This window comes from Mycteria americana, chromosome 1 (assembly GCF_035582795.1).
Source record: "Mycteria americana isolate JAX WOST 10 ecotype Jacksonville Zoo and Gardens chromosome 1, USCA_MyAme_1.0, whole genome shotgun sequence".
NCBI lineage: Eukaryota > Metazoa > Chordata > Aves > Ciconiiformes > Ciconiidae > Mycteria > Mycteria americana.
The window spans coordinates 25,128,455-25,151,916 of record NC_134365.1 but is presented as its reverse complement, the minus strand read 5'-3'; the positions used below and the strand labels follow the sequence as shown (position 1 = coordinate 25,151,916).

At 43.2% G+C, this 23,462-nt stretch overlaps 1 protein-coding gene across 1 annotated transcript; it reads left to right on the top strand.

Annotated features, from left to right (window-relative positions):
• The first annotated feature begins 1,885 nt into the window (after nt 1–1,885).
• Nucleotides 1,886–11,990, top strand: LOC142404578 (hyaluronidase-1-like). Its single transcript, XM_075491541.1, has 3 exons — nt 1,886–2,803; nt 10,326–10,415; nt 11,562–11,990. Exons 1-3 carry the CDS (start codon nt 1,886–1,888, stop codon nt 11,988–11,990), a joined length of 1,437 nt encoding a protein of 478 aa, XP_075347656.1.
• Nucleotides 11,991–23,462: the final 11,472 nt, after the last annotated feature.

The following is a 23,462-nucleotide window of genomic DNA, read 5'->3' as shown; positions in this document are numbered from 1 at the left end:
TGTTGTTATGATTTATTATCTGCAATGTTGTAATGCCTAGGGCTGTCAGATCTAGACAAGAACTGTACTGTATTAGTCATTAATACCTGACAAAATGATCTAATTGTATGTACATAATAACACAAGACTGAACAATATCAGCGTTTGGGTTGTGGGAATAGGCAGCTGGGATCTTTTCCCAGACCTTCTCTTACACAGAAATTCACCAAAGGTCTTTTATTTCTCTCCTGGTGCTCTTCCCATTTCCTCTGAGCTATCACTTTTTGAGAAAATCTTTGTTTATATTATGGGCTTGTTCTCATGTACTGCAAAGTAGTCCAGTCCAAATCATGAAAAAGTACTTACAAATGTACTAAGTCAGTTTGCTGCATCAAAGGAGGACTGCAAAGTAGTGTGATGCATTCATCAGTTTGTATAAAACAGGAAGAGAAAGGCATTTTTTGGTGGGGTTTTTTTTTTATTTGTTTGGTTTTTTCCCCAGCCAATGACATTACTTAGATGATTATGTGAGACTGCAGGAAAACAGCGAAAAAGATACTAGTTGCAAGCATAAGACTTCCTTCCAGCAGATCAGTGGAGTGAAAATAACCTGGCATCCTTTTCCAACAGGCACGCTTGTACGTCGTACCAGCTTGATGGCCTGTAGCAATGGCCTATTTCACTCCAGGTTGTTACCCTTAGTAGGATCTAAAGGATTGTGAGCACAGTTTTAAAACTTGGGTGCTAAATCTATATTTTGGCATGCAAAGCAAGCAGCCAGAGAGTGGGTGAGGAAACAACAGGAGCCTAAATCTCTAGCTTGCTAATGAGGGCTTGCTCCTGGGGAGTCCTGCGTTGCGGCTTCTTGCAGTCCTGCCCTTCACTCACTGCCCCGAGCCATTGCTTAATGCAAACTGCCTTCCTCCACCTCTTGGGAAGGTGCTCTTGTACCAGACCACTGGTCGGGGGACTCAATGCTTTTCTGGGACTGAGGATGGAAAACCACAAGACTGGGGACAGAGGAGAGAAAGGCTGTTCTGTAGGAGATAAAAAGACAAAGTAGAGACTTAAGGGAAAGGCAGGAGATCAGGAGAGCAGTGGCAGACGGGAAAAGAAACATCAAGCCCAGAGGATGGAAAAATCGCAAGGAAGGACAAATAAGTAGCTTAAACCATTAAGTCATTAATAGTATCACACTTCAAGGCTGCAGACTGATTATCATTCTTGCATCTATTCATTTAGAAAATGAAAATTAAAGTCAGGGGTAGATAACAATAACTTTTTTTCAGATATGCTGAAAATTGCAGCGTTTCTGAGTTCTCTTGATTAATCCGTGTGAGGTAGAAGTATTTGCCTTTTGTTTAAATTACCTTTCCTGTTGTGACCATTAGCATATACAGATAGTAAAGAAGGCCTTAGCCCCACTGTAATGAAGTTCTAGGCAAGTCAGACTGACTGTAGCACAACATGCTTGGAAGCTGAAATTTCAAATGATCAGCACATTCTTTTCTATACTGTTGTTTTAAGTTACTCTTTTATTAACTCATGTTTTTGTAGACATCAGGGAGCAAATAAGTGTTAAGGAAAGGTCTGAATCAACTGTGGGAGGTGTCTGGGTGAGAAGGAAAGCAAAAAAAAAGCTGAGCATTAGAACACACTTCCGGACAGTGAAGTCTACCAAAAAATCTTTCAAAACATTTGAAATTAGACTTAATTTTTACAAGATCACAGTTTTGCGCTTTTCTCTGTTTGCCCTAGGTATAATGTTAACAAAAGCAAATCAAACCAAAAGACATCCCTTTGTCATCCTATCTGCCTCCAGGTTGGCTACGGCCTTTCTGACATGTCTTGTCTCATTTTTGTTTTGAAGGACACATCATAACAATTTCCCAGAAAAAAACATACCATGGATGTTTGGGTCAAACGGTTAGCAGTGACGGCGCTGCTTACTATGGTTGATGCTCAGCCGCTGAAGCCGGCACGGGCCCCTCTGGTTCTGCACAAGCCATTCATGGTTGTTTGGAACGCGCCGACGGAGCAGTGCAGGCTGCGGTACAAGGTGGACCTGGATCTCAGTGTTTTTGACATTGCATCCAACACCAATGAGACTTTGAGTGGATCCAATGTGACAATCTTCTATCACACTCATTTAGGATACTATCCCTACTACTCTGATAACGGAGATCCTGTCAACGGAGGGGTGCCCCAGAACGAAAGTCTTCTCAAACACCTTAATAAAGCAAAGTCTGACATTGACTATTGCATACCCATGAAGAAATTTCAGGGACTTGCAGTCATTGACTGGGAAAACTGGAGACCCCAGTGGGATAGGAACTGGGGCAATAAAAGCATTTATAGAAATAAATCTCTTGAGATGGTTAGGAGACGGCATCCTCAGTGGTCAGAGGACAAAATTAGGAAAGTGGCTAAGGAGGAATTTGAAAATGCTGGCAAGAGTTTTATGAACAACACTATCCTTCTGGCTGAGCATATGAGACCAAATGGTTTGTGGGGTTACTATCTTTACCCAGACTGCTACAATTATGATTACAAAGAACACCCCCAAACATACACGGGGAAATGCCCAGCCATTGAGTCTTCCCGCAATGACCTCCTGCTTTGGCTGTGGAAGGAAAGCACTGCTCTCTACCCTTCTATATACCTGGATTATATACTGAAGTCAAGTCCAAATGCACTGAAGTTTGTTCACTATCGGGTTAAGGAGGCAATACGTGTTGCCTCAATTGCTAGAAAAGACTACGTTTTGCCTGTTTTTGTTTACTCCAGACCATTTTATGCCTATACTTTTCATGTTTTAACAGAGGTAAGCAGACAGACTTCTTTAGAAATTTAGAGATTAGGAAAAGCCTCTTAGAAAAAGTACTTTCTAAAAGTTTTCCTTGTATAAAAGCATTTATGCATTTGTTTTTCATATTTAAGAATGACCCTCTAAAAGGAAGTACGGTAGTCACAGTACAAAGCTCTACACTTTTCAGTAGTTACTATAGCAGCGCTCTGGTCTACTTCTGTAGGATAACATTGTATATTTTTAATGAGGGTAATTTAGAAAGAAAGTACAAAGAAATAATTTCTTTAAGGAATTAATTCATTCTGCTATTTTAATTCTTCAGCACAGCTTGTGAAATGAACTTGACAAATTTTCATGAAGTTTAAAACTAATTAGTGTAATGGAAAGATAAACTTTAATGAGAAAGGAGCCTCAAGGCTTTTTTGTTTCTTTATCCAAATGTACATTCACTCAGTATAGAAATAAACCAGTCAAGTAAACTAGTCTGGCCTGGAGTTCCTAACTCCTGCATGATGAACATTGGCCATCTCACTTTTCAGAGGTACAACACATTCAAATATCTTCATGATTCAACATTTAGTGCTAACACTGTGGAGTCCTTTTAATAAAGAAACCAAGTTTTTGAGTCATGCAATGTTCCTTCAACCAATGATCAAGTGCGATAAATATATAGTGACCACAGCATTGATGATAAAGATATATGCATACAAGTCCTAGACTTTCTGGATATGTAAAGATGATCGTGGTGCTGACTTTGTTTATGCACATAACAGAGAGGCACAGGTGCTTATTGATTTCTCTAGTAGTTGTCTGAAGTGCCAAAAGCTTTGCTTTCACCGTTATCAATTCCACGAGAGGGGAGAGGGGAGGAAATCTGAGCTAGCAACCAGGGACTCTTTGGAGCTGTTTTCTGTGTGATGTGGAAACTGCAGGTCCTAACTGACGCAGAAATCATGGGCAAATAGGCAAGACTGGGTCCCACTGAAGGCAAGAGCCACTGGGGTCAGTACAGGCAGGATTTCACCCAGAATGCCTTCACTGAAGAGCTCAAAACAGGCCACGAAATAAATTAGCGTTCTTCAAATGCAGGCTGTAATAATACATTTTTATAATATAAATCACTCCCTTGATTGATATAAAAATACCACAAATGTCACTGAAAGCTAAGAAAACTAGCATGCTGTTACCAGTGATGCATGAGTTCAAAATCTGTGGTGGTATAAAGTTATTGTTTTACCTTAAGCTATTTTCTGAACAGTACAGTGGTAATTTGGAGTGACGTTCCTCTTAAGTTATACTCTTTAACTCACCGGCCTGTTTTTCAATTGCATGTAGCCATTTACTTTTGGGTGCTTTAAAGATCACTTTACAGCTCTGCAGCCAGGGAAGATCCATGCATAGCCAGAGAAACATCTTTGGGTTATGCTCCACTACATATTTTCTAATAAGGACGGTACCCAGTGCTGCAGGCAGCCATGGGGACAGGGCTTGACGTATCTCCAGACTATACACATCATCTGTGCGAACAGCTTGGGACTGCCAGGAACTTGCGGGGTTGCACTTAAGAAAACTCTAAAGAGGAATGATCAGGAAGATAATGTTCTTGTTTTCCTTCACAGCCCTGAAGCCACCAAGATATTTGAAATATGTGGCTGCATCCTGGCTCCAGCACACAGATGTGCTGAGTTGCTTATCAAGTGGCTTATCATCTGAAAAGATGGTTGCATTTTTCCTCCAATCTCATTCAAAGGACAGGTTGAAACAGTTCTGCTGAACTGTTTGAAATGCTTCAGCCCAGGGCTGAGACATGGTGTGGAAACACTCAGCAGCTGCAGTTAGAAAGCCCTGAAACCCACGATGCTCAGAGAAGTTGTGGATGCCCCAGCATTGGAAGTGTTCAAGGTCAGCTTGGATGGGGCTTTGAGCAACCTGATCTAGTGAAAGATGTCCCTGTTCATGGCAGGGGGGTTGGACTAGGTGATCTTTAAAGGTCCCTTCCAACCCAAACCATTCTGTGATTCTGTGTTCTTAGTGTGGACTATGTTGGGTGACCCTACGTGTTAGCTCCTCATGTTGTGAGGAGATGTTGCAAAAGGCCAACACCTTTGGGGTTTATCAGAGGAGGGAATTCCAGACAGGTGTCACTAGCGCAGGGTGTGCAATGTGCAACAGGTGACATCAGTGTCTTTCTTCGCAGCCGGATTGCAGTGGCCCACCCTGCCCTCTAGTGCGTGCAGCGCCATGTCCCTCTGTCCCCTCTCCGCTCCCCCTTGCACACTCAAGGGATGCTGCTGTAGTTCTGAGCAGTGAGCGGGAGCTGCAAACCCCCGGGCCTCCCCCATGCCACTGCGGGTGCAGAGCTGGCCACCCCGCGGCCTTACCTGCCTGCCAGGGACAGCTGCTGCTGGGGACACAGACCAGAGAAAGGGGATTTGGAGGGGAAGGGCGCCAGGAGGGGTTCCTGTGGGGAGGTGGTGTGAGGGTGGTGTGTTGCGCCAGGGGAGGTTTAGATTGGATATTAGGAAAAATTTCTTCACCAAAAGGGTTGTCAAGCATTGGAACAGGCTGCCCAGGGAAGTGGTTGAGTCGCCATCCCTGGAGGTATTTAAAAGACGTGTAGATGTGGTGCTTAGGGGCATGGTGGACTTGGCAGTGCTAGGTTAACGGTTGGGCTTGATGATCTTAAAGGTCTTTCCCAAACTAAGTAATTCTATGATTCTATGATTCTATGATTTTAGACTAGACTGGAACTTCTCATTTGACCCATGACATGCCCTTAAGTGATAATCACAAACCCGCAAACAAGGCATGAAACCTCCAAGCTCCAGCAACAATGTGCGTGAATGTGACAAAGAAAGGAGCTGGTGTAGTACAATGACATCCAGGCTAAATGGCCATAGAAAAACTGGGATGACAGGCTAATAGATACTTGAGCTTTGACAGGGACTGGGCCAGGAGAACCACTGTCCTGCTCCCTCAAGCTGTGCAAGAGCTGTGAGATTCTGGTTCAACAGAATTAATTGCTGACACATTCAAGCCTTGTGTGTAAGCCCTTCTGTACACAGTATGAAAAATATAGTAAATATCACAGTGGAAGGAAATAGAAAGAATGGTTGTGAATCAGAGTCACTGGGGGAGAGACAGAAGCCTAGCAGACCTTCAGAAAGACGAAAGACCCAGGATGCTGTAGGTATGTCTGCTGTACCTTTCACCCTGACTGGGCCTGGAAATCAGGTGAGTTGTGCATAAGGTATCTGAGAAATTAATCCTGCTTTTTTTCTTGGAAACAGTTTGTGAATTCTGAATTGGGATCCTAATCATTAGGAAAGGTTTCTGTATTTGCTAGAAATGCAGTTTGCCATCTGTAGGATATTTAGAAACTATCTGCCTTGACAATTCACTGCTAACTGTGTGGGAGAGGGAAGTTGCACAGTAGCATCTGTGCTTCCTGACTAGATGGCTGAAGTCATTAATAAAGCAGGATGACAACTAACAAATGATGAATAATAGATAACAACTTCTCTACACCTGCAGATAGTCTTCTCTGATGACCAGGTATGCATGTGTCCAGAGCCCATTCCCTGCAGCCATGCCAGGCTTGCACTACCATTCCTGAATACAGAAAAAGCATGTCTGAAACTAAGACTGTTCAAAATGTAAAGGAAAGATTACCGATACAGTTATTTTTCTTTCCTCAACATGTAACTAGAACTGACTGTCCTATTTCCTCACAATCTCCAAAACTGAAACAGCTTAGCTCACCTCCTATTTTTTTAGTGTCCAATGCAGTGACTTGACTGATCAAAATATGGAGAAGCATTGATAGGAACTAGAGCCTCCTCCTCTCTGCCAAATCAGCCGTCTGCTCAGAGATAGCCCAGCAAAATCTTGAGGATCTTTGGTTGTTGCACACTGCCCCCAAAAGCTTGAACGAGAATGAGCATCAGAAGGGAAGAGGCTTTGTTGACTTGTTTATCACTTGGAGAAATACCAGATGCCTAAGTGGCAGCTGACCCATAAAGTTGTCTCTTCAGGACAGTCCTCTAACATGGATGGACGAGGATCTGATACAAAGAGTGAAATGGGATTCCCCACCTAGACAAATGACAAGATGGTTATATTTAAAATGATGACTGAAATCTTTTAACTTGCATGTTTTTTCCATATGGGCTACTTCTTACACTCGCATGGCAGAGCCACGCCAGTGAGCCCCCACTAATGCCAAGCTGTGCGGCATGAGGAGCGGTGCTAAGTTCATTCCCCACGCCAGCACTGCTGTGTCTGAGGCTGCTGCTGGAGCACCTGTGCCTCACTCGGGGCTTCAGGGATGCACCTCCCTACCTCTGCTCCCCATCTGCCACTCTCAGCTCTTACGAGAGGCACTTACGTCTCCTTTTCTCAAAATACCTGAAGGGGGGGGGGGGGTGTGTCATTTATTTCGCTAACCCTGTCTGTGGTAGGGTTAGTGGTGATGCCTCCCTCTTTGTGCGACCGTCCGGTGGTCAGAGTACCCACCTCTGGCGCAGGAGCTCTTGGCTCAGTTCTCTTCCCAGCCTGCTGAGGAGGAATCCAGCACCCTGGGTTAGATGCTAGGAAAGAGTTAGGGAATCACCAGACCAAAAAGAACAAGCGTACGAGAGAGAAAAAATAAAAGAGAGGGTGCAACTTCCTGTTCATAGGTTATTCAGGGAAGAGCCCTTCTGTGCTGACGGCTTTTGAGGTACTGAACATGAGTCAGTCATTCGGTAAAAGATGTAACTATGCTTAGAAATGAGAGTCAGAAACCTTATTTCCTTCCTTGTGGGCAAGTTACCTAATTACTAAGTTGAATTAATCATAAGCTGTAGTCAGGTTCCCACTTGTTTCTCTTGCTCTCTTTTGAACCTTCATTGGATTGGTGCAAGGTAAAATGGCATCAAAAAGAGAAATGGCACCCCTTGAAACATTGTCCGTAACCTCACGGTGAAGATAACCCCCGATGGAGGGTTACCTGGAGGTGATGTACCTTTTAAGCATGGGGGAAGAGAGAAAAATTCAGCCCATGTCTTTCTAATTCTCTTTCCTCTTGGGAAGGACTTTTAGCACTCAACCTCTGTTTTAAAGAATACAAGAAGAGGAATGTAAGGTGGAAGGAGATTGTTTACATGAAATCCCATACATTTTTTTTGCAGTGAGCTGCTGTTTTCTCCAGCATCCAACACCTGTGCAGGTTCTGTTAGTGTCCTTTAAGCATCCCGAGGGGGATGTATCTTCCAATGAAATGCCAGATTTTGGCCTTAGCCTGAGAAAAGTGCTGAGTTTCTCAGCATTGGCAAGGTGGTGATTCTAGGTGTGCACGAAAATGGAAGCGTAGGTGCCTCGCGAACTTCAGTTGTGAAGTTATTGCTGCCATTGGACTTCACACACCCAGAGGATTAGGTGAACTTTAAGGGTCATGCTCTTGGATTTGATTATTTTATATCCATATGAATCAGACATGAAGGGCTGAAATCCCTTTGTGGATCTGAATCTAAACGATTTCTACAAGTAACAGAAGAAAGCTGAGGAATATGAGGGAATAAAAACTGGATTTACTGACTCCTGGTCAAGCACCCTAACTCCTAAAGCTTATTACTAACAAAATCTTTATTTTGGGTTTTGCTCGGGTCTTAGTTCATCCAGCAATGCTAAATATCTATTGATTATTTGTTTTGGCTGTCTGAAAAGGTTTCATTAATTTGTTAATGAGATATGAACTGTGTTAGTGCTAAATCAGTCAACCATCATGTGGCTAATGTAGAATCACAGTCCAGCCTTTGTGTCTGGGTAATCTTCATAAAATGCTTTGCAGATGAGGAAAGCCTGGGAACTCTCATTACCAAGAGGTCAGGCTGTATTTCACATTCTCTTAACGTTTGATATTTTGATCTTTAATTCACATACTTTTTTTTTTTTTTTTTTACTGATACATTAATTCCCATAGGAAAAAAAACGCCACCATTTCCCACATGAAAGTAACACCTGCAGCCCACACCACTATCTTTTCATGAAACTAGCACCGGACTATAAACTTTTAAGAGTAATGACATTCTCTAAAAGACTGCTTGGATGATCAGCAGCAACACAAACTCCAGGCGAGACCAATTACACTTTATATCACTCTGAACCCTACACTAGGAGCCAGTAGGCAAGCTCTACTCTTTCAGACTTCTGCAGGTTTTCCTGCACTGTTTTGTCCAACCTTTTAGTTAAAGGTCATAGCCACTGCTCACTCTGACTTCTCTGTAATCATCTTCAACTCTTCAGTGGATTCTTCCTTTCCCAAAGCATTTCTTTGTGCCTTCTTTTATATCTCTCGGGCCATAAATGTTTCAGGAATGGGGACTCCTTGACTATGCATTGGTAAATCAACAGGCCCACTTACACAGTGAAATAAACTATTAAGTAGTAATTAACAATAATAACATGGTTCTTCCATTCTACCATTTTGCATTTCTAAGGTGCCACCACCATACTGTGATAATTTGGCTGGTCTTTTGCATTGTTTTCTCCTAAAATGAGGTGAAAAGACTGTATCAAAGACCATCACTAACTTTTTAAAGGGATTTGCTGTTTCTTCATCAAATCGAGAAATATTGTAATATCTGTCATTACAAACACTGATCACGAATCACTTTCTAATCAATTATTGTAGACAGAAATGGTTTTAGATGTAATTGATCATGCCTTGGAATTTGGGGGTGGAAGAAGATGCTTCCTCCATATTTTCTAAGATTTAATTGCATTTCTCTTGACACAATATTCATGGTCTCAGGCAATGGCTTTAAGACACTTGCAAGGTATGTTGCTATGTTGTAGGCAAGGCACCAGTGGCTCCTGTTCTACACACAGTCTGTGCTCTGGTAGAGCTGCGTTACCGCTGATCGCTACAACTCCACTGCTTATTGGTGCAGCTCTAAAAGCGGACATGGATAAGTCAGTATGCAAATGTGTGCGCTTTTTTTCTCGTTTGGCACTATGTAGCACTGGGAGAGGCTGACTTTTCAAAGGTATTTTTCCTGGAATAATGGCATTCACGCTGGTAAGAAGAGCAGCTCTGTAACTGTATTGGCACGGCTAAAGCAGCACAAGTTAGACACCTGCCTGAAGCCTATCAACTGCAATTAGACACTGTAAGGGTGATCCAATGATGTGTGACCATACTTATCATCCCTTGCCAAAAATGGTGCCTACATAGGTATGGTAATCATTCAAAGACTGGTAGATAAAATAGATAATTCAATTCTTACACCACCAGTTTGGCTGGAGGACCCCTTGTGAATAAACTATAATGATTTAATTATTTAATAGTCCCACTCATGAATGCAACCTATGCAAACCTTTGGAGACACACAGAAGAGCTTTCTAAACTAAATAGTGATTCTGTTGTGAAGAATATACCACAGGACCGATGTCTCCTCTGGGGGAAAAAAAAGGTGATGCCCATATCCTAGTGCTTTTCTACTTTTATTTTTATACCTTTGGTTTTCTGATGTCTGTTTTTGGCCTTCTTTTTCAGATGGATCTGGTCAATACCATTGGTGAAAGTGCGGCCTTGGGAGCAGCTGGAGTTGTTCTCTGGGGCAGCATGCAATATGCCAGCTCAAAGGTAGGTCCTATCAGTTTATTAGTATTTAGGAATCACCTCAATACCTCTTCTCTGCCACCACACCCTCCGTAGCACCTATCTATCGATGCCATCAACCAGTGACTGAGGACGATGGCTCAGTACTATCAGATCTCGTTACTTCTATACTTTCGTTAGGCTGAGAAGTCCTTTTGCTTCATAGCACATTGCTTTGGGCAGGTCATTTGTAGCATGGTGGAATAATGAGTCCAGGTTAGAAGAAAGACATGTTTTGAAGCAATAACATACAAATATAAGCACACCTTGTTTTACAGCGTTCTACTTTGTAGCTATGGCAGTTTGTACGGATCCACAGAGGAGGAATGGAGTCTGGAGGGGGGTATTTTCTGTGGTCACTAGTGTTGAAATGACACATGGAAAATAATGTTACCACAAGAAAAAGCCTAGTTCTTCCTCCCAGGTTCTTCAGGCTTTCACAAATAATACTTCTTGAAGTGATGGAGGAGGCAGGAGGCTGCACTGGGGTTTCACAGGAGGCATGGCAGGCTAGCCCCTGCTCCTGAACCTGGGCTGGGCTTTGGTGCCCACTCTGCTTTTCATGAAGTCCGCTCTCCTCCTCCTGAAGCCTCTGGCAAAGCACCACTGACTTGGGCAGAGGAAGAGGGAAATCTGAACTGGAACTTTACAGCTGCAGTTGCAGCGACTCCTGTGCTGGTTTCTGAAAATGATGTGGCTCCTTGTAAACTGAAGGAGTTGGAGAGATCAGGACCAAAGCGGTGACTCAATATGTGCTGTAAAACCTATTAGTCCCATGTACTGCTCCTTGTCAGCAGTTACCAGAAATCTCTATTTAAGGAACTAGTTAGTCTCAAATTAGCATATAAACTCTCTTTCTGTTTACTAGGACTCCTCCCTAGTCTAAATCTGTATGTTGCTACCAAGCACCCAAATAGACAATATAGTAAAGGTGACTATTTTGCTAATCTTACCTGTGGAAGTAAACTCATTTAAATCAATAGATTACTCTACTATGTAAATCCAACAAGATTTATCTCAACAGGTTACTTTAGCCAAGAACAGTTTTGTACTAGCATCTTCTTAGATATAGGAAATTTGGACATAATGCTAGTTACTGAGAAATGTGTCATGGTATTTTATTTTCTACAGGAGAGCTGTTCAACTGTGAAACAGTACATTGATGGACCCTTAGGACATTATGTCATTAATGTGACCTCAGCAGCCAAACTTTGTAGCAAAGTCCTCTGTAAGAAGAATGGAAGATGTATCCGCAAAAACAGCGACTCTTCTGCTTACCTCCATTTGTCACCCACTAATTTTAAGATCCGAGCCCATCACTCAGAGAAGGGCCCCAGGTTCCTGGTGACCGGTGAACCCAGCCTGGAGAATATTGAAGCCATGAGGCAGAGATTCATGTGTCAGTGTTACCAGGGCTGGACAGGAATATTTTGTGAATTGCCTGACCAAAGGCTAATGGAGCGCTGGGTTCACATTCTGTTCAGTAGATCAAGAAAACAAAAGTTTTATGCCTTCCTTTTAGGAGCCATGCAGCTTATTCTGCTTTATACTGCACACTAAAGTCTTCTGAGGCAGTGCAAGGAAATAAGAAATGGTGCCACTAAGACTTCTGTTCCTTAACAAGTTTTTATTACAAAGGGAAAAGGCATTGTTGATTAAATAGTTTTATTCTGTTTTCTTCATCTCCCACTCCTGGAATTGCTTCAGACATTAAACATTTTGAAAGCAGCTTCCTCTTTTTTACCAGCTCCTTTACTCTTAACTCATGTTTTACTCATACATTCAACAGATAAATCTTCTGCTGCAACAGTGGAAGCTTTACTTGAGTAAAAAAGTTGAATAAACCTTTGCAAGGATTCATCCATGTAGAAGCTTAAAAGAGGACACAGATCCTCTTTGTTTCAGGGCTGGATGATTTAACATATAGCGATGAGGAGAGTCTTCATGTGAACCAGGGATCGCAAACCATTCACTGCAGCTCTTGCTGAAGTCAAATGGCATTTTGTGTGAGCAGCAGGACTGTGCCTAGTGCTGCTGCTCCACATCCACATCCACTGCAACTCGCTGATCCCACTGCTTCTGCATAGCCAATGTGAAGAGTATAGACTTATACACCAATGCACGCTTTTAAAAATGTATATTTCAGTATTTCAAGGCCTAATTTTATTCATGTTACTTCTAGAGGTATCGATCTTTGCAGCGGTAGTTTTGTGCCATCAGTTTCAAAGGTACTGTTTGGCCGAAAATCTCTGCAATTGCTAGTCAAGGGATCAAATGTTCATTTTCCCACAGTGCCAGCCAACCAGCAGAACGTATACGTGTTTAGGTGAGGGCGTCCTGAGCTCCGAGAGCGGCGCTGGCAGCTGGCACCCCGCAGTGCTCCTGCCCAGGCAGCTGACGGGAGGGTGCTCCTCCTCTTGCTCCAGCCCCTTGGGAAGCAGGCAGCCTTGCTGCTTGGCATCACTGCTGCCTTTGGGGCCGCTGAGGGTCTTTGCTTTCTGCTCCGCTAACTACTCAGGTCTGGTAGCTCTGCTCTCCTATGGCTCTTGCGCAGTCACCCAACCAAGCTGGCTGCTCAGCGACTGGGAAATGGGAACAGGCTGACCGACCCTGCTGCTGACATGCATCTCCCTCATGCAGGGGAGGAGAAGATGAAGAACTCTACTTACTGGCAAAGTTTTAGCTTGCAGCCTTTGGCTTCAGATGGGGACCTCTTTGGAGGTGACATAGCTTAAAGAACCACTGATTACTCGTTAATTTAGCATCCATAACATGCCATCCTGTCAGGTTGTGGCATGTCCATTTGCAGTTCATTCATCCGTGTTCATGTGTGAGCATATGTATTTCGTCAAAGACCTATCTGTTTTCCACACAGCCTTTCAATGTAACAAACAATGAATGCTTTCATTGAATTGATGATAAAACCAAGAAATTCCCTACATGTCTCTCTGACTTAGGGAAGATAGTAAAATAATTTTCTTTTGAGGCTTTCATATGATGTGTTGAACTGAGTATCGTTCCAGAGCATGGACACAGAAATTAGTAAGAAACCCACATGTGGGTCTAAAACACTTTTTTTTACCCTGACTAGTGTCTGTATTGATCATTTGTGGCCAGACTTCATTGCTTACATTACACAATATCCTATTCCTGTAGCAGTTTGATTAAAATCAGCAAGGCTATGTGGAGAGGATGTTCAACTGAGTAAGGAAGTCTGAATATGGCCCTTAGCCAGGCCCCCTTCTTGATACTGCCCTAAATTACTTTGAACATGAACACGTCTGTAGGCATTATAACCTTCTGGGGTGTCCTATGTTCTTTGCAATCGCCTGTTATCTCTGAACATTTCTTCATGGTAACTGCACAAAAAAGCTTTCTTTGGTTTGCCAGGACCAGATTCACAGCTGGTGTGAACTGCAATGCTCAGATTCACTCGAACCAAAGACCCAGCTCATAAAAGACCTGCAGTGGATATGTTAAGGCTGCAGTGATCCCTTTAAACCTAGACACTGAAATGGGACTGACTTCAGTTAAATAGAGACTTAATGCTAGCTATAGTGAGTCACTCTGTAATGACACGTGCTGAGAAGCTACAGGAGAGCTTTGCCACTGACCTTTTGCTTTGTAGTGCATAATGGCAACGGATGACAGCAAAAGTGAAGGTAAAAAACTTCATTATTTTGGTGTGGGAGAGAAGGGATTAAAATTAAAGTTTAGAAAAACTGGCTGTAGGAACTATGCCTTTAGACTGAAGCTAGGGTGTTTACCTTTTCAAATATTTTTTATTGATTATATATATTCTGCTTTAGCTCCTTTATTCAGTTCAGAGTTTGCTAAACTTCAAGGGAAACTTACACATACTTTAGTATATTGAGAGCACAGAAACTATTAGCCCATTCTTGCTAAATACCTATCACTAGTGCAGGTCTGTATTTAAACTGGATGCTCCTGCTTTGTGTAATGCTGTCCTGTGTTCTGAAACCAGGGGCGATGTGAAAATGCTGTAATGCCCATGCATTGTGTCAGTGAAATGTGTTTTTAAAATGTTGTGTGTTGCTTTGTAAAGTGTTTCCATTATTTCTGTAGGCTTATAAGAATAAACTGTGTAGAGACGTATATACACAATTTATTTGGATAGCATAAATTCAATTAAAATGACATAAGGTCTTCATCAGCTAAAGTTCTGGTACTTCGTGGGAAGTTTATACAAACAATACGAATGCTGTGGATAAAGTGGCAATATTCCTGATTCAGTCTGTGATGTATATTCTCTATTAGGGTACACTGACAGGGCCCTACTAAAGTCCATAGGGCTCTGTCAGTTTCTGTCAGGTGTAACTTTGCCCAGTGGCTGTTCTTTAGTCTAGGTTACCACTTCACACAGAGGAGTGTATGAGTGTCTGTGGTAGTACATCTGCCTGGAAACAAAGGTCTTTGAATTTGGCTCATATATTTCTGTGAAGAACTGCAAGCTCAGTTCTGTATCCTCATCACCAAGTTGTCTTAGGTAGAAGACCTAAATCAGAATTTGGTCTGGGCTTCTTAATAATTATTGATGGCACCAAGCATCTAAGTGAATGTAATTTTACAATTTTTTTTAATATTTCACATAATTAGAGCCCTTCCTTTTGTAAAGAAAATACAATTTACTATTAGGCAGTGTCCCTGGAAGTTCTTTACAATTACAGCTGCCAGTGATGGGGTTGGAAGCAGCCGTGCTGCTGACTGAGGGCAGGCAGAGGTTGCACACATGCATGTAAGGACTCCCACGTCTTGCGTGCTCCCATGTGGGACCATTAAATACACCGGCCAGTACCAAAGTCAGGATGCATTTGACCCCCTTAGCTCCACAGGTGACTATGCCCTGGGGCACCTATCAGGACAGGGTCACAACGTGATGCTGCATCAGTGCCCTGTACTAGGGTGGGTGCAGGATGGGATCATGCAAGGTTGGCTGGAGCCTGGTGCTTGGCAGGACCACAGAGCATGCACCACCCTGCAGGGCCAGCTGGCCAGCTGCCACAAAAGCAAAGAAGGCCAAAGGCTCCTCTGCTCCCTTCCCTTCTTTTGTGGGTGCTTTGCGCTCATCGGGGGATTCAGCACCCTTCCAGTGGAGGGTTTACTGACATCCTGGTGTCTTTTTTTTCTCTTCCCTGTGGACAAATGTGAAATACAGTAAAAGCCATGGTAACGAGCAATTTTTATCTTCTGTTAGCATTAAATTAATATTAGTTTTTGAAATAAGTGATGAACTAATTGATTCACTTAATCCAGGTCTGAACACTGAAATCAAATTCAAATGAATAGGCTTTCTTGCAAAGCCCAGCTACCTGGAAGGTAGGGGAAATGTATCTTTTTTTTTTTTTCCTATTTCATTGATCCTCCCAAACAGTATCATATAGTTACAACCTTGACAATTTATTTCTTTATAAGTGCACTTCCGTCTTTGATGGTACTTTGGATCAAATCAAACTCCAGATGCTACTGTAGTACACATAATAAATAGCAAGTAGAGAAAGCTTTGCCAAGTCCATTTTTCATTACAGCCTATTTAATATTGTAAGTCTTTCCTGATCATTCTGGTACACATAAGTTTACAAAGATTTTTTTTCCTGGTCTAGGTGTATGGTCCAGTCTTTGGAGAGACATGATCCAATTTCTAGCTGTGTTAGAATTGTTTGGAGGAGGGAGAGCCTGAAGCAGCAGAGAACTATGCTATAACCTTTATGATGATATCCTTAGCTAGAACCAGCTCTTAAAGCATAGTTGATCCTGGGAAGTGGGCACTGGTTTCTGGAGATAATAGGAACAAGGATTTGCTGTATTTCATCTGAACCACCTCTGCTTCAAGAGGATAATGGACTCAAGAATTTATTCTTCCCAAATGCTGAGCTGTAGAGTCCTCTAATCCTCTTCTACTCGTCAGAGGATAAACAATACCAACAGAAGCACAACTGACACAATTCCAGCTTTTCTCAAATTTGCTGATTTATAATTCCAAAACTTTGAAATTTTGGGAAATGTTGTGCTCACTTCCTTTTTCTCTCTCGCCACTGCTGGGTGTTGCACTTAATAAAATATTGTATGTTCTGAGCAACTCATAAATCTGTGGAAAGGCTGGGACTCATATCGTTCCACTTCAGTCTGATAGGTAGATATGTGGGGCTGCAGTCCCAGTTCGACCAGCTTTAGGTGCCACTGGCATCTTCTTCCCAGTCCCAACCTTCCCTCTCACTCCCATCCCTGTATCGTGGTGTGCTGTCTCCTGCTTGTGCAGGCACGGCAGTTTGGGTGCCCTTGCGCCGACCTGCATTGGGAAACCATCCAGGTCAAAAGTTCCTGTGTTACAAAAAAGGTGCCCCCAACAATGCTTTTTTTCCTCAAGTCAGATTAATTCCTCAATCCGACCCATATCGCGCTGCTCATACAGCTGAGTCAGGGCTAAGGAAGTGGGCAAAACCCATAAGGAAGCGGTAGCAAAGCCGTAAGTTGAGTATTGCCACTCCGAGCAATACATCGTGAGTAAGCAGCCTTGGTATGAAGCTGGCAGCACTGGCTGCGGCTCACCCAACCCACCCCCCGGGGTCCGCGTGCAGGGGAGAGGCAGTGCCTGGCGGGGCCGCTTCCCCGTGCCTCCGTGGGGAACAGAGCTCGGGGGGTCCAAGGACGGGGGGTACACCTGCTGGGCTCCCCCAAAGCTGAGGGCTCCTTGGGGTGACCAGCCCAGACCTCGGAGCCTCACCAGATGCCAAAGGCAGGGCAGGTAAAGCTCCTCTGGAGTGGCACAACTAGGGAACGTGGGTATTTAACATGTTTTCTGAAGTCCCCGTTTGCCCCGGGTCTTAAAGGAGAAAAAAGATGAGAAAGGCTCACTGGCTGAACATAATCATACCCGCTTTTTTGTATTTCATCAGCTTTTTCCAAATGCAATGTTCTCTGCTAGGGTCAGTGGCTTTGTAACAATGGGAATGATATTGTTATAGAAAAAAAGTGCTAACAGCCCTCACAGACAAAACCAACAGAAGGAAATCTCAGACCAGTTTGGACTTGTAACACTGTGCTTAAATATGCATGAGTGCATTTTTTTCTGTTAAAAATGGCTAAAATAAAAAAATGTTGCTTAAATTAAAAATTGCCTCAGTTTTTCACTGAAAGCATTTGTTGTAGATAGTGAATTAAAACTGCACATCATGCAAATAAGAAGACATATGAAAGACTGCCAAAGAAACTTTGATACGTTTAAGATGCTGTGGCAGCCACAGCTTCTTTTTTGTTTACCTTTCAGGAAAAGTAATTTCCTGTCAATCTGGGCCAAAATCAGAGTGTGGGAGTATTTGCAAACACAGGTTACTCTAAAAATAAGTTGGAAACGATAGTTCTGTACACTTCAAAGAATGATACTGGCTGGGAACAATACAGCTTCTCAGAGACAAAAGCCCAGTCCTTCAAAAAAACCAAGGAAAAACAATGATGTCACATACTGCTTAATGAGATTAAAGCCCCTAAGTTGTTCTTATTCAGCAATGGCACCACGTGCTGAATAATTCCACGTACCACAGCACGCAGCAGTAAGGAGCAGTTAGAGGTCACATTAGAAAAGAGGGGAGAACTCTTTCCGTAGCTTCCCAAAGTAAGCGTGTGCTTGAGATTTAACTTTGCTGCTTTTAATAGTTACAACACGCCACTTTATCCCTTGTAGAATGTCACCAGCGTAATTCCAAGGTAGTATTTTTCTGATTCGATGAAAACCTTGTTTAAGCTGTAATAAGAAAACAAGGGGATATGTGTGTGCTAATAGACATACATGTGGATATGAATGAGCTGATGCGTGTGTATATTGTAATGCATGCGTCTATAAGTTGGACCCAGAAGCGGCAGAACAGTTACGAGGGGCGTGAGGTTTTGTTTTCTGCCTGGTGGGAACAAGCTTGGAGGCAGTTGTGTAACCTTATAGCTTGGCACATATGGCCTCTGCTGCCGTGTGGATTATGTCTATTATGTAACCGCGTTTATACAGGAAGCTAACAGCGTTTAACAAGCTAAAAATAAGCAGACTTCTATGATTTCAAAGGACAGTATTTCAAACTTCGCTCATGTGGCTGCTCCTATTTCAGCAATAAATGTGGCCTCTTCAGACATTTTATTTATTTTTTGCCTAGGATGATATTTTAACATGCTGGCAGCCTGTTTTCTCAGAGAGAGTCAGGGCTCCTTTCTCATTTTTCCATTACAGCAAGAACATGCCTGGCTTTTATTTAAGGTGCTCTCCAATATCTGCAAGAAGCAAATCAGCCCAGAGTATTGGTCCTGCTTTTTCTCCTCAGACACTCAAGCAGTCTGACATTTGTAGGCAGCTTTAGGAAAAATGATGTTTGTTTCCATGGTAGTAATAACCTTCTCAGTCAATTAGACAGCAGATTATTAAGACCATTTTTTTATATTGCTCCTTCAGATGCTGGGTTTCCAGGGTAGAACAAAAAGTAGTTAGCTTTTCTCCTTACTGAAGTTGCTCTTTGCCTTGGCTTTGTGTCCACTCGCCCTATGTGCTATGGAAACCCTATGGGACTCACGCCTCACTCCTCGATGGCATTTCGGGCAGTGGGTCATGTACACAGAGGGCAGCTGGGCTTTCTTAAGCTGACACGTGCGTTCGTTCGCCTTGTGTTGTCACCCTTGCCCCCCGTGTATGCTGCTCATGCCTCTCCCCATGGCGAGTGGGGGTGAGCTTCAACACGAGCATTTTAAGGCTCAGCACAAGGTTCCAGATGGGGATGTTAAAACAGGCTCACACCAGGCGTCTCCTGCCCGGCGCTGGGCTGCCTTGGCTCGGCAGGCACAGGGAGGACCCAAGGCGCTGGTGGGGGCTGTTTGCTGCAGGGGTCCCCTACATGAGAGAGCACAGGCCCCGGTGGTGACGCTGATCTTCCTCCTGCTCCTCCTCACCCTCAGCAGGCTGTGGAGGAGCTATGGAGGAGCACTGCCCCTAGGCAAGATGCAAACTGGCAGGGCCAGTGCATGGCACTTTGCTGCTCTATCAAAGGTGCTTCGAGCTGGGCAAATCTGCGTCATGCACAAAGATCTTGCAAAGTCCTTGCGTACCTACACTGGTAAGTGACGCTGATCGCATGGGGTTAATTAGCACAAGCATGAACTGAAGCCCTTCGGAAACTTCAGGCTGCTCCACAGGCAAGTACTCTTTTCTTAAGTCTCAGCATCAAACTTCATTTTGTGGAATTTGGGCAAATAATGAGTTTTCTAAAGCTGGAAGTATGAAGAAATAAGACAAGCTCTCCCTGGGCCCCTGTAGGAATTCCGGTACTGATGCACCTTGATTTGGAAGGAACAGTGATGTGTAAGCAGCAGTGTTGCATTCATACCTCAGCAGCAATACTCAGCTCTGAGTATACTTGGATAAAAACCCAGTAATAAACTGACTTGATTGCAATGAAGATGCTAATTTGAGTGGTAGAGTTACCCCACTTTTGACAGAAAGTACTTGATTTGTGATTTTTCCAGAATGCAATCTCCTATTTTAATTTTGTTGTGATTTCTCTGCTCTTAAAGGGGCACAACCTCCTCTGATGTAAGATGGTATATCCTTATTGATTTGCAGTAGCTGAAGACCAGGCATGAAATATTCATGTTTGCTTTGTTCACCCTTGGATTTTTCCTTTTAGGCTGGCATTAGTCCATTAGTTCCCAGCACCCACCAGCTGCTGCAACAACGGTCAGCAGGAGTTCCGCAAAATATCCCCTCTGTGCTCCCAGCGAAGCAGCAGGTCGTATGGTGGCTGATGAGAGCTAGACGGAGAGGCTGCGCTGGGGCATGGCCACTGACCGAGGCTCATTAGGTTTGTTCAAAGTCTCCATCCATACATGAGGCTTACTGAGGTTTACATGACTCCTGGCTTAAAATAATTGCAATAATCCCTTAGACCGACAACACTGAATTGTTGTATTTCCTCCAACAATAACATTTAGTTCTAATGTAATACTCAGCTGGGGGGGGGGGAGGGTCAAATGCTTTTTTGTTGTTGTTGTGTTACAGCTATTCTGTAGGAGTAGGAAGAAAGGAACGTCACCCGAATCTGCTGGTGCTGGGTGCAAGCTGCAATCACTCCAGTGTGCCTGTGGGTGTTTGTTCTGCACAGCCTGGGGACACGATCTTATCCCAGTGCAAATGCAAAGTAACTCTGCTGGACTTCCAGGGAAGTTAGTGGGAGGAGAAGCAACTCCTTCCTATTGTGCAGGGCTAACCTTTTGTTTAATTTCTGTGAGAAGAACATGCTCAGAACATCAACCATCATTTATTTAGTTTTCAGTTAGGATTTACCATACAACTGAATCAGGAAAGTGGACAGAGAGGAAAGCTACTTCTTAAAAGAATTAGTTCAACACCTTTTTAAATGCTATAAGGAATGAGAGTAAGTCAACACTAATCTGTTGGTATTTGATCTTTTCTCTCAGTAACCTCAGAAATGAAAAAGAGGATGGTAATGACATGCCATGAAGCCGATACCTGGTCCGTGCTGCATGGACACACCACGTACTCAGGAGTTCCATGGAGAGGGAGAGCCCAGGCAGATCTGATGCCTTAAAATGGGCTCCCACTTTTTTCTAATGCAGCCTGAAGTCCAGTGGCTGGCTACGCTGTGTTGTAGTCCCCCAAGCACACCTCTCAGACGTGGCTCTTTGTGGTGTGGGTATTTTGAACTACAGATAAACGAGCAATGTGGCAGGAAACCTGGGAGTCAGCGTAAGCCAGCTCCTGAACACAGTCTTCACGTCTTGAGGCTGACGTACCCTCAAAGCATGTGAATCTCCTTGCTTTGCACATGGTGTAATCCATATTTCCAATATGGATTACCATATGTAATCCAATAAAGCATATTAACAAATTTTAATATGCTATCACATGAAGACAATGTGATAGCAATGGAGACCACTCAGGCTATTCCAGGATTCAGGCCATTATGCTCATTCTATAGTACAAGCATCCAAAATATAGCCCCTAGTGCAAAGGCGACCCTCTTTGGAAAAGGGAGTTACTGGAAAACCTTTGGGCTTAAAACAGGGGGAAAATTGTGGTATGGAGCACTGAGAACCTTGCCAGGGTGGACATAGGCCGAATAAGCTTTGTGATTATTTCAGTATGTGCCAGCAAATGACCCAGTCACTGGCACCAAGAGCATCACAGAGGTACAAGCTAAGCATAAAGACTGATTTTAAGGATGCTCCAGTGGGCCATTAAATCAATCCATCAAATTGTTCACCTTTTTGCTAGGGCTAAGCATGAGTCTAATCTCACAGGCTGGACAACTGTCAGGTGTAATTGTCTACAGATGAGAGACATCTATGCAGCATGAAGTGGAGGAGAAGTAAATTGGATAAGGGCACTTGATCATTTTTCTTAGTTTTCCATATTCAGGAGTCCAGCTATCTAGTAGGCCACCAGAATGCAAGTGATCTCACATACATGATAAGAAAAGTATGCTATGGTGGCAAAAGGAACTGAGATGACAAAGGCCACATGACTGTCCAGATGAGCCCCACACAAACTTGTAGTGCATCTACTAAAATCTGCTCTTCTCTGTTCAACAGTCCCATTCTTTCATCATAATAAGTTAAATTTTACTACAAAATTGCTATTGGTACCTGCCTTCCAACTTGCCATACATGTGTTAAAACGCTGAATTGTAGCTTTTGATGCTTTGTTCAGCTTATTCCTTGTAGTTGCTATGGGAAATAGCTCTGCTGCAACAGATTCATACTTTAATTTGTAACATTTTGATGGTGCCCTGCCCTAAATTTGAAACACTATAAAAAGTCCCCTGGCAGTTCATGCTGCTCAGGATTCCTAGCACCTTCATTGCAGTGAAGTACTGTACTAAAGGGGTTTGAATCTCAGCTATAATAAGCCACCAATGTCACTGGGTCAGTCAGATAATTGTGAGGTGAGGTCCTGCTCCGCTTTTATTATTCATTGTGCTGCATAGTCAGTCCCCTGCATTTACTAACATAACAGAGTCACTTTGCAAAATGTCATCAAGGCAAATCGTTAAAGGATGCCCTGGTCTAATAAGCCCCCATCCATACGCGAGAAGGTAGAGGACGGCAGCAATGCATCCTGACGTACTGCCCTCCCTGAGGCTGCTGCAAGCTCTGCGGCTCTCAGGGTCGTCTCCTCTGTCACCAGCCTCTGAGCACGTTGCCTCCAAATCCACATCCAGCGCAGAGAGCAAGATTCGCTGCTGACAGCATGACTTCAACTGGACAAACCTTGTTCCAGCTCATCAGGCTTCTGAGTGTATCAGCTTTAGCTTTGCTGATTAAAAAGTCAACAAAAGGATTATTCTGTAAAAATCCAGGGATTTTATTGCATCTCTGTGGGTGTGAAAATCCTTGTTTCACAAACCACGCATGTCTTTGGTAAGGGTATTTGGCGATCGGCTTGCCTGTTGACACAACCTGTTTTAAGCCCATCAAGGCTGTGCTGTGTCAATGTCATATTGTTGTAACAATGTTAACCAGAAAGGAGAAAAGGTCATTGTCTTTATTCATCATTTGTAATTCTTCTAATCCCTTGATATGAATAGTGTAAACGTCACTGGAGGAGGATTTTTGTTACAAGATAAATGGCAAAGCTTGAAAGTACATTCCTCAGCTCTAGATTAATTGGGGGAGTGGGATACAGAGTTTATATCATCTGATGAATGCTTAGTCTTTTTCTTATCATTTAGCCAGCTATTTTTTTTTTCAGCAGTATCCCGTGATCTAGTTCAAGTACTCTCTATGTCTATTCAATTCAGAACTGCCTGTTTTAAGCTGATTTTGCTTAGTCTTGGCTAGGGCTGTTTGCTGTCTAATAAAGACATATGGTTTCTACTTCCCCTCTGTTGGGAATTGCTGCCCACTGTGCATTTTCACTGTCAGCTGGACACCAAGATGGGCTGCCCCCCTGTTGCCTTGGTATACAGAGAAAAATATAATCAGCAGAAGGGGTATAACTGGATACATTCATTCTGTTTTTTT

What these genes read in the sequence shown, in the direction of transcription:
- LOC142404578 (XM_075491541.1), top strand. Translation starts at nt 1,886, where the DNA reads ATGGATGTTTGGGTCAAACGGTTAGCAGTGACGGCGCTGCTTACTATG. An exon ending in CTTTTCATGTTTTAACAGAG is followed by an intron (nt 2,804 to 10,325) that starts GTAAGCAGACAG and finishes CTTCTTTTTCAG; the next exon opens with ATGGATCTGGTCAATACCAT. An exon ending in TGCAATATGCCAGCTCAAAG is followed by an intron (nt 10,416 to 11,561) that starts GTAGGTCCTATC and finishes TATTTTCTACAG; the next exon opens with GAGAGCTGTTCAACTGTGAA.